This window comes from Canis aureus, chromosome 32, assembly GCF_053574225.1.
Source record: "Canis aureus isolate CA01 chromosome 32, VMU_Caureus_v.1.0, whole genome shotgun sequence".
NCBI lineage: Eukaryota > Metazoa > Chordata > Mammalia > Carnivora > Canidae > Canis > Canis aureus.
Genome location: NC_135642.1, coordinates 20,675,658 through 20,690,556, shown reverse-complemented (window position 1 = coordinate 20,690,556; position 14,899 = coordinate 20,675,658). Strand labels below are relative to the sequence as shown.

General features: G+C 37.7%; 1 protein-coding gene across 4 annotated transcripts in view; it reads left to right on the top strand.

The window, feature by feature from the left end:
• The window catches only part of ATP8B4 (ATPase phospholipid transporting 8B4 (putative)), a 237,707-nt gene that overhangs the window by 190,242 nt on the left and 32,566 nt on the right, over positions 1 to 14,899 (top strand). For all 4 annotated transcript variants that reach the window (XM_077881039.1, XM_077881040.1, XM_077881041.1 and 1 more), the window contains 3 exons: positions 6,985 to 7,129; positions 10,168 to 10,351; positions 10,874 to 11,097. In XM_077881039.1, the coding sequence (XP_077737165.1) occupies positions 6,985 to 7,129; positions 10,168 to 10,351; positions 10,874 to 11,097 (553 nt within the window). The remainder of the gene's footprint in view (positions 1 to 6,984; positions 7,130 to 10,167; positions 10,352 to 10,873; positions 11,098 to 14,899) is intronic.

The window sequence follows — 14,899 nt, the reverse complement described above, 5'->3', positions numbered from 1 at the left end:
ACTTGCCACATGTCTCTCTAAACATATCTTGGATGTGTTCTTATTACTTTTAAATGATTGATATAAAAAATGTAGTTGTTGAGGCATCTTACTGCTTCCCTTGAGGTCACACACCAGAGTAATGATGAGAGCAGAATAAATTCCAGGGAGAGACGGCAGATGTAAGAGGAAAGATATGGGCTTCGTGTTGGTTGGACTCATGTTGAAATCTCAGCTTAGTATTCACTGGCAGGCTGAATTACATTAAATATTCTGTTCAAACTCTCTTTGATTTGTTTCCTTATTTGTAAATGGGAAAATATAAGAATACCTACTCTGTAGATTATTTTATTCAGGAGATTAGAAGAGGTAAGAATGTAAAGAATTGTAGCCATTCAGTGAGTACCTTTCTTTCCTTTTCCCTCTCTCTACTTATTCCCTTCCCCCTTTTTTCTTTTCTTCAGCTGTTGTTCCCACAACCAGGACTATTTTTATTAACATTTCCCCAATAGACTCTGTGGAGTCTATGAAAATTATATAAATAATAATAAAATTATATCAGTAATAATAAGATTTCTCAATATGTATTGTGCAAAGACACAGGCAGTCAACTTCTAACTAGCATGATACATCAGCTTTCTACATCCAGTTGATGTAATTGTTGCTAAACATAACACAAACGTTACAAAAATGTGGTGAGTCTATACATTCTAATCATAGAGCAATCTATATTTTTTATTAACCTTCTTAAGATATTGAAGCCAATACACTAACCTCTATAACAACCTTTATGGATCCCTTCCTCAATTGGTTACATTGGATAAGGATATTGCAGGTTGATAGAACAGCACACACGAAGGCATAGAAACATGAAAGAAATCATGTTTCTAGGAGCAATGTCCATATTTTAGCTAGAGTGTATGATAGAACTAAGGGAGAGAACCATTTTTTTCAGAACAGATTGGTGATTGATTGATAAGTGAAAATGGTTTTACTCCACCTTAACGTTATTGGGTAGATGTGGATGGCTTTTAAACAGAGAGTAACAAACTCAATTCTACATTTATGAAATAACACTCCAGTGACAGGATAGATGGAATATGTTTGATGGGAAAATGAATGGTATGGGGAGATACATTAGGAAGCTATTGGAATACCTGAGTTTAGAAATGATGAGGCTGAACTAAAATAGTGACACTGAAAGGGTGGAATGAAACTGTGACAGCCCTTGTGGAGGTAGAACAGATAGAACTTGGAATTTGATTGGATGTGAAGAGAAGTAGGAAGCTATGTCATTTCTAGCTTGTCTGACTTTCACAGCTCAGAATACACTCAACCTTGCAAGAACAAAAACTCTTTAAATTTTATAAAACTGAACTTGAACCCCTTTTCTGCCTGATGAGAGAACAATTAAACTAGGCACTTTGGGGTAAATTTAGTTCAAGTCTAGGATGCCCAGTTGCCCCACCTGTCACTGATCCTCAACATCTATCCTACTGGCATCTAGCACTTCCCACTTCTGTATCCCTTTCTGGTTTCCGGTCTCTCTGAGTCTTGGGCTTCCTTCTTGGCTTACTTCCACATGCTCATGGGGAAATAAGGCAAGTGTGGTTGCTCTTCTGTGTATCTGAGAAGACTTGTGTTCCCACGTGGCCACTTCTGTTCCTGAAATCCCTTTACTCTAGTATCTTTTTTGTCACTATATTTCAGTGGCAACTATTCCATACTCAGATTCCAAAAAACTCATCTGAGGATTAAGTGTGTGATTACCCACACACTCCTCCATCCACTACTGGTCCAGGGTATGAGTTAGGACCCAGATTTCTTTAACAAATCACCAAAATCTAAGCTTCTCTTTATAGTCCCTTTCTTCTAGACTAGGATGGACTTTCTACTCTCTTTATGGTAACATTTATGCCCTGATTTATTTTAGGATTGTTTTATAAAAACTGGAGAACCCTTTTTTCTTCCCTCTCACAAAGCCCATTAATGAAATTCAAGATCAATGCTGATATGACTTTCAAGAGTCTATTTCGGTACTTAAAAAGCCAGATCATGACTCTTTTTTGTTCCCTCTGTATTTGGCTCTGTGAAATCTCCTGAGACAAGGTATATTTCTGAGTAAAGAGGGTCATCTGTGATTGTGGTGGTGATTGCAGAAGGGTATGAAACCAAAGTTAATATCTCAAGATTTTATCCAGCTACTTTTGGGTGACTAAGTAGATGGCATAACTGCCATTATGTGGAAGGAATCTGGAGAAATATGAATTCTTATAAATTGGTGTTAGGAGTATAAGTTGGTAGAAGCTTTCTCAAGGGCAAACTTGCAACATATTTCAAAATTACATATATGTACACTTTTGATCCAATGATCTATACTTCTGGGAATTGTCCTTAAACAAGTGGATAAATGTCTGAATATACATATAAAGAAATAGTGATTGCTGCATCAATTATAACTGAAAATCAGAAAATGCTCAAATACCAGCCACAAGGGATTTTGTTGATTACTATGACATATACTGGCAGTGGGATACTATACAGATATTAAAAGTGATTATGTGTTTATTGACATTGAAAGATGCCCATGATATATTTAAGTGAAAAATGAGATGATCCCTTTTTTCAAATAAAGTATGTATTTTTATATATGCATATGTATAAAACACTATACATCTATATCAATATCTGTCCTTTACTTACCCATCCAGCTCTAGAGGACATATACAGTGGTTATCTCTGAGTGTTGAAATTATGGATTGTGTTTCCTTTGTTCTTTATGGCTCTCTTATTTGAAATTGTAATAGTGTTCAATTCATAACTGGAAAAAATCCAAAGATATTTTAATGAGAAGAAAAAATATTCAGAGGGGAAAAATAAGGAATTTCTGCCTAGGCTAATTATTTCAGGCCCTTAAGGCCATTTTGCTTAACTGACTAGCAAATTATGTTTATTTTAACTCAGACTTGAAGATAGCCTTATTCTCAGAGTTTAAGACAGGGAGGCAATGCATGGTAGAAAATTCTATATGAATGGCATGAATACATTTGTAGTATGCATTTTCTTAATACTAGGATTGGGGGAAATAGAGAACCCAAGAAAAGTTATTGCCAAAGGTGTTCTCTCTAATCCTAATCTGGGCTATTTATATCTAAACCCACAATTTGGGAAATGAAATATTAAAATCATAAATTTGCACCATTCAGTTTTTTTGTGTTATCTTTTGAGTTTAGTAGGAGTTCATGCAAAAACAAACCCAAAAAAAAGTGTATCAAAAAAACAAGATCTAAGTGACAGTAGCTATTAGAAGGAAAGGACCTAAATGGTTATATTTAAACCCATCAAATGTGTCTAGATTATTCCACAAACATGGATATATAATTTTTATGCATATCATGCATGTGGCTTGTTTCAAATTTAATGTCATGAAACTGTTTTAGGCACTTTGAGTCCTGGGTTAATTTTGCCACCATAACTCTTTTAATTTAAAGACATGCCCAGAAATCTACAATTAAACCCAGCTATGATTTCTCTGCAGATTACTACATTGATTACATTTCACTGATACATATGTCTTCTGCTCAAAGGAAGACAGATGAGAATATATTTTTGCTTGAACTGACAGGTGAACTCATTCTGTGTTTCATTTTTGTTGTGTTGGTCCCATGTTTTGTTGGGAAAATTCATGTCCTATAACTAAACCATGACATTACTCCACTGCTTCTGAGAAATATTCCAGTGTTATACCTAGGAATTGATATTTTTTCTTTAATCAGCAAAACACGTTGCACTTTTTTGAGCACTACTTGGTAGAAAGTTACTTGTTTAAATGAGCAGAGTTCTCAAATGCAGATAGCTCCAGAACCAGGCAGGTAACATTAGTTTTGTGGTCCTAGGCTATAAGACATTAGATAGTGGTGGAGCCTTTGGTGAAGGTGAACAACATGATGTCCATAAACTCATACAGATTTTTAAAAACACTGTGCAGGCCAAAGAAAATGCATCTCATTCCTCATTTCCAACTTCTAGTCATTCAGACAAAATGTTTTAGTAGGCTAGGTTTCTATCATACACCATAACATTTTAGGGTACTAAGAAATCTTGGCAATATTCTAGTACACACTGGTTCAGCTGTCCAAGTTTTCATAGCTAGTTCAACCAGTCTGATTGGTTGTCCCATTCACCTAGTTTCTAATAAAACACAGCGTTAGGGGTTGAGTATCTTATAAACTACATGGATAGTAAGGGATGGAACTAGGGCTTGAAATAAAAATTTTATGGACTTCCTCCTTTTCTCTTCTGTTGCCAGTGTGGTGCTATCCGGATACTTAACTGCTCCTCTGGCACTATCTTTTTCTGGTCCTAGAGAGAGCCTGTGGCTGACTCTATATGTAAACCAGCTTAGTGCAGGTAACTGAGAACTAGGAATTTGAAAACCTGAGTTCTATGCTAGGTCTGTAACTGACTTGACAAGTGGCTAGAAGTCAAATCACTCAACTATGGGCACACAAGATGTCAGAGGCAGACCTTGGGCCTGAGCGCAGCTCTCCAGGGTCCAAGCTCAATGCTCTTATATCCGAGTCAGGATTGTCTTCTTTTAAACATAATGCCATGGTTTCAATTCCTTTCCTAACAGGTCCATGTCATGTTTGAACTCAGAGTGTCTTATGAGCATGCCATCGCTTTTTTTAATACAGTGCATGCAAGCCACCGTGGGTCCAACTGTGCTCTGCTGTATTTACAGTGGCACCGGGCTGTGAATGCCACAGTTGCCTCATCCGCTAAGGCATTTCTGCATGCCAGCATTCTAATAGACTGCCCTTCATTACACCGCATGGGAGAACACAGGCCCTTTTCTGTTTTAGAATTTGTTATTTGTGTTACGTGATTAAGCATTGTGTGTTATGCCTGCAAAAATGTAGTTTCTGTTCAATAGAGGGAGTCATATAGTTTTCCCTTTCCTAATAAATTGTTTTTTCGAGTACCAGCTGGCATTTAAGAGCTAAATTCCAGGGAGAGAAAGAAATGATAGCTATAGAGCATGAGTGAAGGTCTGAAAATGCGTGAGCCCCATCTGGTGAGGAGGGGTGGCCCATGTGGAGGGAACACAGTGGGATTTTTAAGCCAAGCCAGAAAAACTGTCCCTTTTCTGCCTGGAGATGTTAGGAAGACAGTTTAGGGGAAAAAGATCCTAAGTAAATAGAATTTCAGCCAATACTTTCATGAACTTCACCCTTCATTGGAATGTTTTTATGCTCTGGGGGAAAACAGAGATTGAGTCATTTATACAGCGAGTGAGAACTTTACTAAAAAGGAAACCTCGGGAGATGTTTGCCCTTTGGTGCTTTCTTAAGACCCAGTTTATGAGCTCTGCACCATTGTCAGAGAAATGCTCGCTTCTGAGGAGCTTGTTTCTCTAGCTTTCTTCATTATATGGGACAGTAAATTTTCATGACTGTTAGGAGGACTCCTTGACATGGTTATCTGATATAAAAGTCTAATTCTCCCACTAAGCAATGATTTTTCTTGTCTGTTCTCCACCCGCCCCCCACCTTAACTCCCTAAATTTCACACATAGCACTCTGACTTTATAAATCTTTTTCTTTGATTCTACGGACTGATTGTTAAATGCTTGATATCACTCTTGGAGCAGGGCATGTAAACCCTGGGCTCCTTGGGTTCCTAAATGCAGGCTGTGCTTATGGTCCTGGACAGCAGAAGGAGATGTTGAGCCAGAAGATAAGGGTGTGTGTGTGTGTGTGTTGTGTTTTGTTTTTGTTTTTGTTTAGACTTTACATATAAACAATTAGTGTTACATTTTCAAATAATTAGAAAGCTAAGGGTTAAACTGGTTGTTTTTGCACAGTGAACATTCTCTTCTTTTTATATCATAAAACTATTTTAATAAATGTTTTCTATATAGGATGAGGCTTTGGGGAAACATTGCATTTTGCTGTAAGTCAAAACATCCATTTTCTGGTCTCCCGCTCCTCATTTGCTCTTGGGCACTCATTTTGTACATGCAAGTTGTAGCCTACCATATTGGTGGCTGGCTTTGGCACTCATCTTCAGGGAGTATCTGCCATGTAGCTCCCTGGTTGTGGTGAAAGTTCTGGAGTCATGTCAGCTTGCCCTATTTACTTCAAAGCCTGTCATCTGAGTGTCCTCAGAGAGGAACTTTCTCTTCCATTAAAGGTATTATCTTTCCATTTTGAAGAGGTTAAGATTTGAAGAGGTAAAGCGCCTCTTCAACCATGTTAAGTGACCATGGATGAGTGTGAGCAGAACTTTTTCTACTGCTAATTGGGGCATTGGAAGGAGTTTCCATTTAGAATGACCCTCTACATTCAGTGTCTGTATTTTCTTTCCCAGAAGATTTATTCTATTGTTTGAGCTGATGAGTACAATTTTCACTTAAAACAGTCCATTATATCCTTATGACTATGCCAATTCAGTATATGCCATCATTTAGTTTTATTGTTACACTTTTAGAAAATGTGCTTATTAAAGGACTGCTGTTTTAAGCCAGATCATATAACATTGTTCTGCAAATTAATAAATTTATTTTATATATTAAAGTCCTGCAATTCCTAGAGGATGTCATCAAATGTCTTTAGTCCTTCTCTTTTTGATTTTTAACAATATTACATGTTACATGCCAGATCAGTGGTTTTGAAGTACTTGAAGCTCAGACAACCTTATATGCTAAATGTGGTGAGAACACCTAGTTCAAGCCCAGCTCAGGATGGTAATTTAGATTTAAGACAATTGTAAATGTTCAAAGGATTCTGTGTTCATTGTGTTTACTTTCATACTTCCTGGAATTTGCAAATTTGCTATGGTCTCCCCATCACAAAGAACCATCCGTCTTGCTTTACTGTAACTGAATCTTATGCCATAGTCTATCCAAATTGTGATGAAATGAATTTACCTCTATCCAGTCTGTTAGCATAATAGGTACGCTCTGTATACTTGTTATGATTTGTTTCCCCCCTCTCCTTCAAGAAAAGCAAAGGAAAATTTGTTTGGACAAAACAGAAGTTCTTCCAACGGCCATGTAGTTTTTGAAAAACAGCAGCTGGAGCTGGACTCAGTTGTAGAAGAAACCATAACAGGAGATTATGCCTTAATCATAAATGGCCACAGTTTGGTGAGTTTGCTTAAGGCTTTTGTTCTTTTTCTTTATCCCAATAATTGTCTCTTTAGTGCTGTCGTAATGAGATCTCCTTTTGTGTTTTCCACATAAATGACACTACGAGAAACAGGGTATACACAATGATTTCCTGTTTTCAAGGGGAAAGGAAACTTCTGATATATATTTCATATATTATTACTTGAATCACCACAGCGAAAGGAGGGATCCAAAGAAATAGTGTGTTCACAGAATATCAATCTCATCTAGATGACTGTAGGCCATTTAGTAGTATTGTTTAAGTGCTTTCTAAGGGAGAGTGTCATAGCTCCCTGTTATTTAATTAAAATAATGTAACTGTTGGATATACTGCAATTATTGCTCTTGCTGATGTTTGTGATTTGGCAGAGCACAACTTGATCTTCATATAATTATCACACCAAATTATTGCCATTAAGATACCTCTGGTGGTTTTTCTAAATAGCAGTATTTTACACCAATGCCAAACAATTTGCTTTGATTAGGAAATCTGGTTCTTGTCGTAATAGAATAAACTTGCATTGTGCTTTTAATGTAGTTCAGGTTCCAAATCTTGAACAAATATCAAAACACTCTTCTGAGTTTCTAATTTAGAAAACAAAAACTCTGATTGGAGTCCAGTGAAATTATCATTTATATGCACAAAGAGCTAATCTCACATCTTTCTTCAGCTTTGATGATAATTTCTCACTTTTGGAGTTCGGAAAAATAAATGTATCTTCCTGTAGACAGTTTCTTAGACGACAAAAGAAATTGGCTATGAGTATATTGTATTTTCCCCCTTGTGATCAGCTGTCTGTTAGCTCTTAGTGCTTAAAGCATTATCCAGCTGGATTCCAGACGTAATGATGTGTTGCCTTCTACACCATGGAAAGTTACAGAGCTCAGCTGCAAGCCAAGCTCAGTCGAAGGTTTGCCCAGATGACACGAACTTCTCCCTTGCACAAATGAGCAGCAACTGAAAATTATAAGCCTGTCAACTGGGACTTGAAACTGGTGGCCTCCAAGCTGAATTGCCCAGGGACTACAATATGGAAAGGTTCCTAATGAGTTGTGCTTTGACTTTCCCTCAGGCTCAAAGAAGCCAATGTGTGGTGGGTTAGAGTACTCAAGTGATAATGTATGCTACTTTTTCTTTGTCTCTGTATCTGTTGAAAGAAAGAGCTAAGATAAATGTTCTTCAAGAACCCTTTCAGCTTCAAAGCCTGAAACTTATGAAACCATGAAATGCCATTTTTCATTTGAGAATTGACCACATTTCTGCTGGTATGGTCAGAAGGGTTTTTTAGTTTGTTTGTTTTTGTTTTGTTTTGTTTTGTTTTGTTTTTATAGTAAATCATGATTCCAATTTGCTCAAATCTCAGTGCTTTGCAGAATATAATTGGGCTCTTTATCAGAGACTGAGTCTAGGTTTTCACTTGTTGATAATAAAGAAGAAAATAAAAGAGAAAAAAGGGGACCATTCTGGGCAAGACAACTAGTTACATGCTTTCTCTTTTAAAAAGAGCAATTAAATTTGAGAAAGTTAACTCACCATTTTCCCTGGGAATCATAGGCCTTGATATAAGAGTTTTCTATGTCAGTCATGTTTTATATTCATTCACCCATCCTTTCATTGATACCACTAACATTTATTATATGCCCAGGCCGGAGGATAAGGATGTGAATAGAACATGGTTCTTGTTTTAGGGATTGCCATCTAGTAGGAGAGCTAATCTCACAGTGGTATGACAAATACTACATAGAGGAATGAACAAAGAGCTTTGAGTGCATAGAGGCAGACACATTTAGTTTCTTGTATGAAAGTCAGGGAAGACTTCCTGGAGGAAGTGATGTTTCCAGGTACAGAAGCAGCAAGTACAAAGGCACAGAGTCAAGAAAGAACCAATCCCATTACAGAAACAATCAATTTGGCATGATGAGAGTACAGAGTAAACTTAAAGGTAGTGGTAGAAGACAGAACTCAAAAGGAATATAGGGGCCAGATGTGATGGGCTGTGACTGTCTTGCTTAAGATTCATTCAGACATGACTCAAAGTTTATGTAGATTCCTGTTTCCTCTTAATGTGTTTATTAAATAATGCACAGTAAGATATTTTCTAGAAGACAAATTGCACAGTTAACCACAAAGGATTATGTTCTCTTTTTCAGTCATTTCTTGTCATATAGAAAGGCTGTGTGCATTTGGAGAGGAACAAGAGTGGAATTGGTTGGGAACCCTGACTGAGACACAAGTTGCATGCCACCCTTTTGCACAGGCCTCTCTCTATTTCAATCACTTTGTTTTTAAAGGGCTCATCTCCAGATCATCTGCTTTTCATTTGCCCAACCATTAACAACCACAACAACAAACACTAAATATATGAACAAGAATGCAAAGGAAACAAAAGTTCCATCACATAGAACAAAGAAATCACCATCATTTTATAGTTCATTCTAAACTTGGTGAGATGGTGGATACGTTCCATCTTTTGCTTTTTTTTATTTTCATGGATTCTGGAACTTTTCTGGCATTTATTTTTTTTAAAGATTTATTTATTTATTCATGAGACACAAACAGAGAGAGAGAGAGAGAGAGAGAGAGAGAGAGAAGCAGAGACATAGGTAGAGGGAGAAGCAGGCTCTTCACAGGAGCCCGATGCGGGACCCGATCCCAGATCCTGGGATCACAACCTGAGCCGAAGGCAGCCGCCCAACCACTGAGCCACCCAGGCATCCCACTTTTCTGGCATTTAATTATATCTTACCCATACAGCATTATAATGTCTCAAAAAGGACACACAAGGGCACTGTTTTTTTAAAATTTTTATTCTAAAATTCCTTGGCACTTAGTAGAAGTTTAGTACTCATTTCTTTAGTTAGTTGTTTATATGACTCTGGGTCAGCGATGACTTGTTGAAATGAATTAAACTGTTTAGAAAAGAAATCAGTTGAAAAACAAGAAATCTGCTTCCCAAATGACATCTCTCATTGATTATGTCTTGTTCTAATCTGGATTTTTTTTTTTAATAACATAGGCCCATGCCCTAGAAAGTGATGTCAAGAATGATCTCATAGAACTCGCCTGCATGTGTAAGACTGTGGTTTGCTGCCGAGTCACCCCACTCCAGAAAGCCCAAGTGGTAGAGCTGGTGAAGAACTATAGGCATGCTGTCACTCTGGCCATAGGTGATGGAGCCAATGATGTCAGCATGATCAAAAGTAAGAGAATATTCACTCAATAGGGTCTGCTGTAGATCAGCAGTCCTTGAGTTCAGCGTTTGGCAAGACATAATGGAGATTATACTGTAACTTAATTTTACCACTGGTTCTAAAATGAATCCTTCCTGAGTCTAATACATTAGGTGTTATTAGAATTCATAAAAAAAAAACCCCAACCTTTGTCTAATTAAATCATCTGTGCATTTTTAGGCTAGAAAAAGATAATGATCACCTTCTATTGTATGGTAACTAGCTATGGTGTAAGGAATGAATACTGGATCCACAGTCCCCAAATCTGGGGTTAGTCCCAGCTTTGCCAATTACAAATTGTAAAAACTTATACAAATTACTGAAATTCTTTTGGAAAACTAGGGTAAATACCTAACTAATGAGTGTTTCATAAGATAATATATGTGAGAAATTATAAGTGCTATAGCTATAAGATTTCTCCAGATAAATAATGACCTAAAAGAGACTGTATCTTTGTTTAGGGAATGAAAACTTTCTTTTCTTCCTTTATAGGTGCTCACATTGGCGTTGGCATCAGCGGCCAGGAAGGATTGCAGGCAGTCTTAGCCAGTGACTATTCATTTGCACAATTTAGATACCTCCAAAGGCTTCTTCTTGTTCATGGAAGGTGGTCCTATTTCCGAATGTGCAAATTCTTACGCTATTTCTTCTATAAGAATTTTGCATTCACACTTGTGCATTTCTGGTTTGGTTTCTTCTGTGGTTTCTCAGCCCAGGTTGGTAAAAAAAAGTGCTTTTCTTTCTTTTATTAGATCCCCCTGAATTGCAAATGACTATTCTCCATGACTCTTTATGAATAAATAGCATTTTTATATGTCTCATATATAGGTCACAGCATGACAATTATGTAATTTATAGTTGACTTGAGCTTGAAACACAAAAAAATATACATTTAATTGGAATTTTGTTTATTTATTTTTATTTATATAGGTAACCAATGAATCTCCTTCCTGTGTGTTTAATTTTTTATTGAAATATTTTGCTATGACGATAAGCTTGATGTGGAGCTTTCATTCAGAACAGAAGCCTAAGAAACACTAACAAGAAATGTTGATGTTTCTCTGGAAAGATGGTCACTCATCTAACACACAGACTGTATATGGGCTGAAAATAATGTGTTTTAAATTAGGAAGTGATTGCTATCCTGACATGACAGCTGTTTTGAGAGTATTTCATCAGATAAAAATTGATAAAATAGATATTGATTCAATAGATAATGTTGGCAACAAGGAAGAAAAAATAGCAATTCATAAATCAGGATTCTATTTTTCTATCTACTCATATTCATTTTAAAAGATAGTTATTTCACCCCATATCTTGGATACTAGGAAAGTTTTGACCCTGGCTCTCAACTGTGAAACATCAGGCCAATAGTATCTGCATATACTTATGAAAGAGAGAGAGAGAAAGAGAGAGAGAGAATGAGAATGACATGGTAACCATAACTCTTATGAGAGATTTCTTCAACTGTTCTTCCTTCCTCTTGGATTTAATGACTGGTTTCAATGATACACATAAAGCTAATTTTTTTCAATCATTTTACTCCAGAACAATGGAGATGAATTAAATTGCAACATTTTGTGCTATTTTAAATGTGCCAAGGGAGATTAGTGAATCATTTTTGTAATTAATATAGGTTTTGTACATTTTTCCCTATATCTAAGAGGTTGAGATTTTTAAAATGAGCACAACTATACCCATTCCTAATGTTTAGGGATAACACGCTCAGAAACAAAAGCAGGCAATGTTGATATTTTTGTTACATATTTTATAATCTCCAGACATTGGAGTAAAGCAAGTCTTGATTTTAATTTCTCAAAAGTTTTCCTAGCACTTTCAGAGAAGGCTGAGGTGGGATTTACCTGCTCATAATCTCACCTTGTCCAACAAAAACAAATGTTAGAATGTGGCCTGTACCTTCTTAAGCTGGGGACTTTTTCTCCACATAAAAATGAAGCAAGGTTGTTCACTAAGCAGTGCTTCTAATTTTCCCTATTTCATATTTCAAAGGTTTGGGGCTTTTGAAAAATCACAGAACTATGAAGGGACACCTATACTTTGATTTAGGACACAGGAGAGTGGTCAGTGATTCGCATTTACAAGCACACAGAACTTGGATAGCAGATTTACTGCCAACGTTTTCTTTGTTAAACTGTGAAGTTGGAAACTAATGTTCAGTGACTTCTAACCTCTACATTTAAGTGATTTTCTGCTCTGCTTTCAAGATCTGATAAAACTGGCCAGAGTCAGATGTTAAGCAATTGGCTTTCCAATCCTTTCACCAGTATTTACCTTTTAAAAGATAATAACATGGGAGAACAATGATTGTTCCAAAGACATGAGTACCTAATGCTTAAATCTGGTTGTAAGACATAACATCATTTATGGTTCAATTTACTACCATATTAACACAATACAACACACACACATCACAAGACAGCACATCACTCTACATTTTGAAATCAATGCCATAGTCACACTGAGTTCTCAAGGTAGCAAGTCAGTGACAATGCTTGCATGTAGTGGCATCAGTGCTATGGTGTCATCTCCTAGGTGGAACTATTATACTGTTGACACCAACAAGTAGGGATAAAACAAATTGCAATTATAGTGAACATTTATATAGCACTTACTATGTGCCAGGCATTGTTTAAATATTTTGCCTGTTATTAGCTCAATATTTACAATAATCATATGAAGTAGATTTTATAATCATGGTCTATATCAACTATTTTGAAAATACTTTTGAAAAAATTTAATTGTGATTAAAAATACATAAAGTTTTGGTGATTTTTAAGTGGTACAGTTCAGTGGTGGTAAGCATATTCACATTGTTGTACAATGGATCTCTAGAACTTTTCCATCATATAAAACTGAGACTCTATAAGCATTGAAAATAACTCCCCATTTTTCCCTCCCTCGAGCCCCTGGAAACCACTATTCTACTCTCTGTTTCTATTATTGTGACTGGAAAATTTGAAATGATCCATGTTCTGATTCACTGATTTTCTTCTGCTCTGTTGATCTGTTATTGATGCCCTCCCTAAATTCTTCGGGTTAGTCTGTATTCTTTAGGCTAAGATATCTGTTTTGGTGATTTCTATTTCTTTGTTGAACTTCTCATATTGTTCATACATTGTTTTCCTAATTTCATTTAATTGTCTGTGTGTTCTTGTAGTTCACTGACCTTCTTTAAGGGAATTACTCTGAGTTTTTTTTGTTAGTTCATAGATTTCCATTTCTCTACATTTGATTATTAGGGCTTTATTAGTGTCCTTTGGTATTATTTTACTTGATTCTTCATGATACTTGATTCTTTGAGTTGGTATTTGCACATTTGAGTAAGTGGTGTCTGCTTCCAGATTTTACAGATTTGCTTCAGCAAGGAAAGACAGCTATCAGCTCCATTGGAATACTGGTTGGGTCAACTGGCAGTGTCTGTGGGTAGGTGGGGCTTCCTGCAGAGTCTCCAGCTGGGCAAAGCCACTGTTTGTGTTCTGAGATCAAAGGGGCTATCCCTCGCTGGGCTCTGTGACTGAGCAGGACTATGGACTAGGATCTACAACTACTCATGTACGAATAAGGTCTCAGGCTGTGCCCCCTAACCAGATGGTGCTACTGACTAGACTCTGTGTTCATACAGGGTCATAGGCAGGGCTTGGCAATTGGGTGGAGACCCACCCTATACCCTGTGATCAGGCAGGGCCATAGCGTATGCCCCTGAAGTTGGGCTGGGTCACTGCCTGGGCTTCATCATATAGGACTGCAGGCTATGCTTCATGATTGGGTAGAGTCACTGGCTGAGCTCCCTGGCAGGATGGGGCTGTAGGCTGTGTTTAGTAATTGGGTAGTTCTGTAGGCTGAACTCTGCTGTGGGGTGGGGCTACAGGCTGGGTTCCCTGGATGGGTGGTACCATAGACTGGGCTTTGAGGCTGCTCAGGGTTGCTGTTCAGGGCCCCTGGTTTTGTGGGGCCAGAGGCTGTACTTTAACTATAAGACAGGACTGCTGGCTTGGGTCCCTGCATAACAGGACTGTAGGATGGTTCCATGGCTACCCGGATTCTCTGGTTGGGTGGGATCAGAGGCTGTACTCAGCAGCTGGGTGGAGCTGCGAATTTTCTTCGCTGCCTACGTGGGATCATTGAATGGGCCCCCTGGTAAATACAGCTCTTTAGCTGGGTTCCCAAATCAGGCAGAACTGCCATCCAAGCTTCTCAACGAGACATAATCACTGACTTGGCTCTGCACATTGGCAGAACCCCCAGTAGAGATCTCTGCTTCAGTGCTGCTAACAGTAGGACTAGAGCCCATTAAAATCTGAGTGCTGGTTGCTATACGCCTCACCTCCTATTTCTATCTCCATCTGATCCTCAGTGGTTGAGCCCTGCAGATTCCCCCAGGAATCCTCATGAGGCAAGACCCGAATAGGACTCCTGGGAAGTGTCCTGCAGTGCTGCAAGAGCTGGGTATCCACCTTGGGTTCTCTTTTTCTCACTGGAGAAACCACAGGCCCCAGG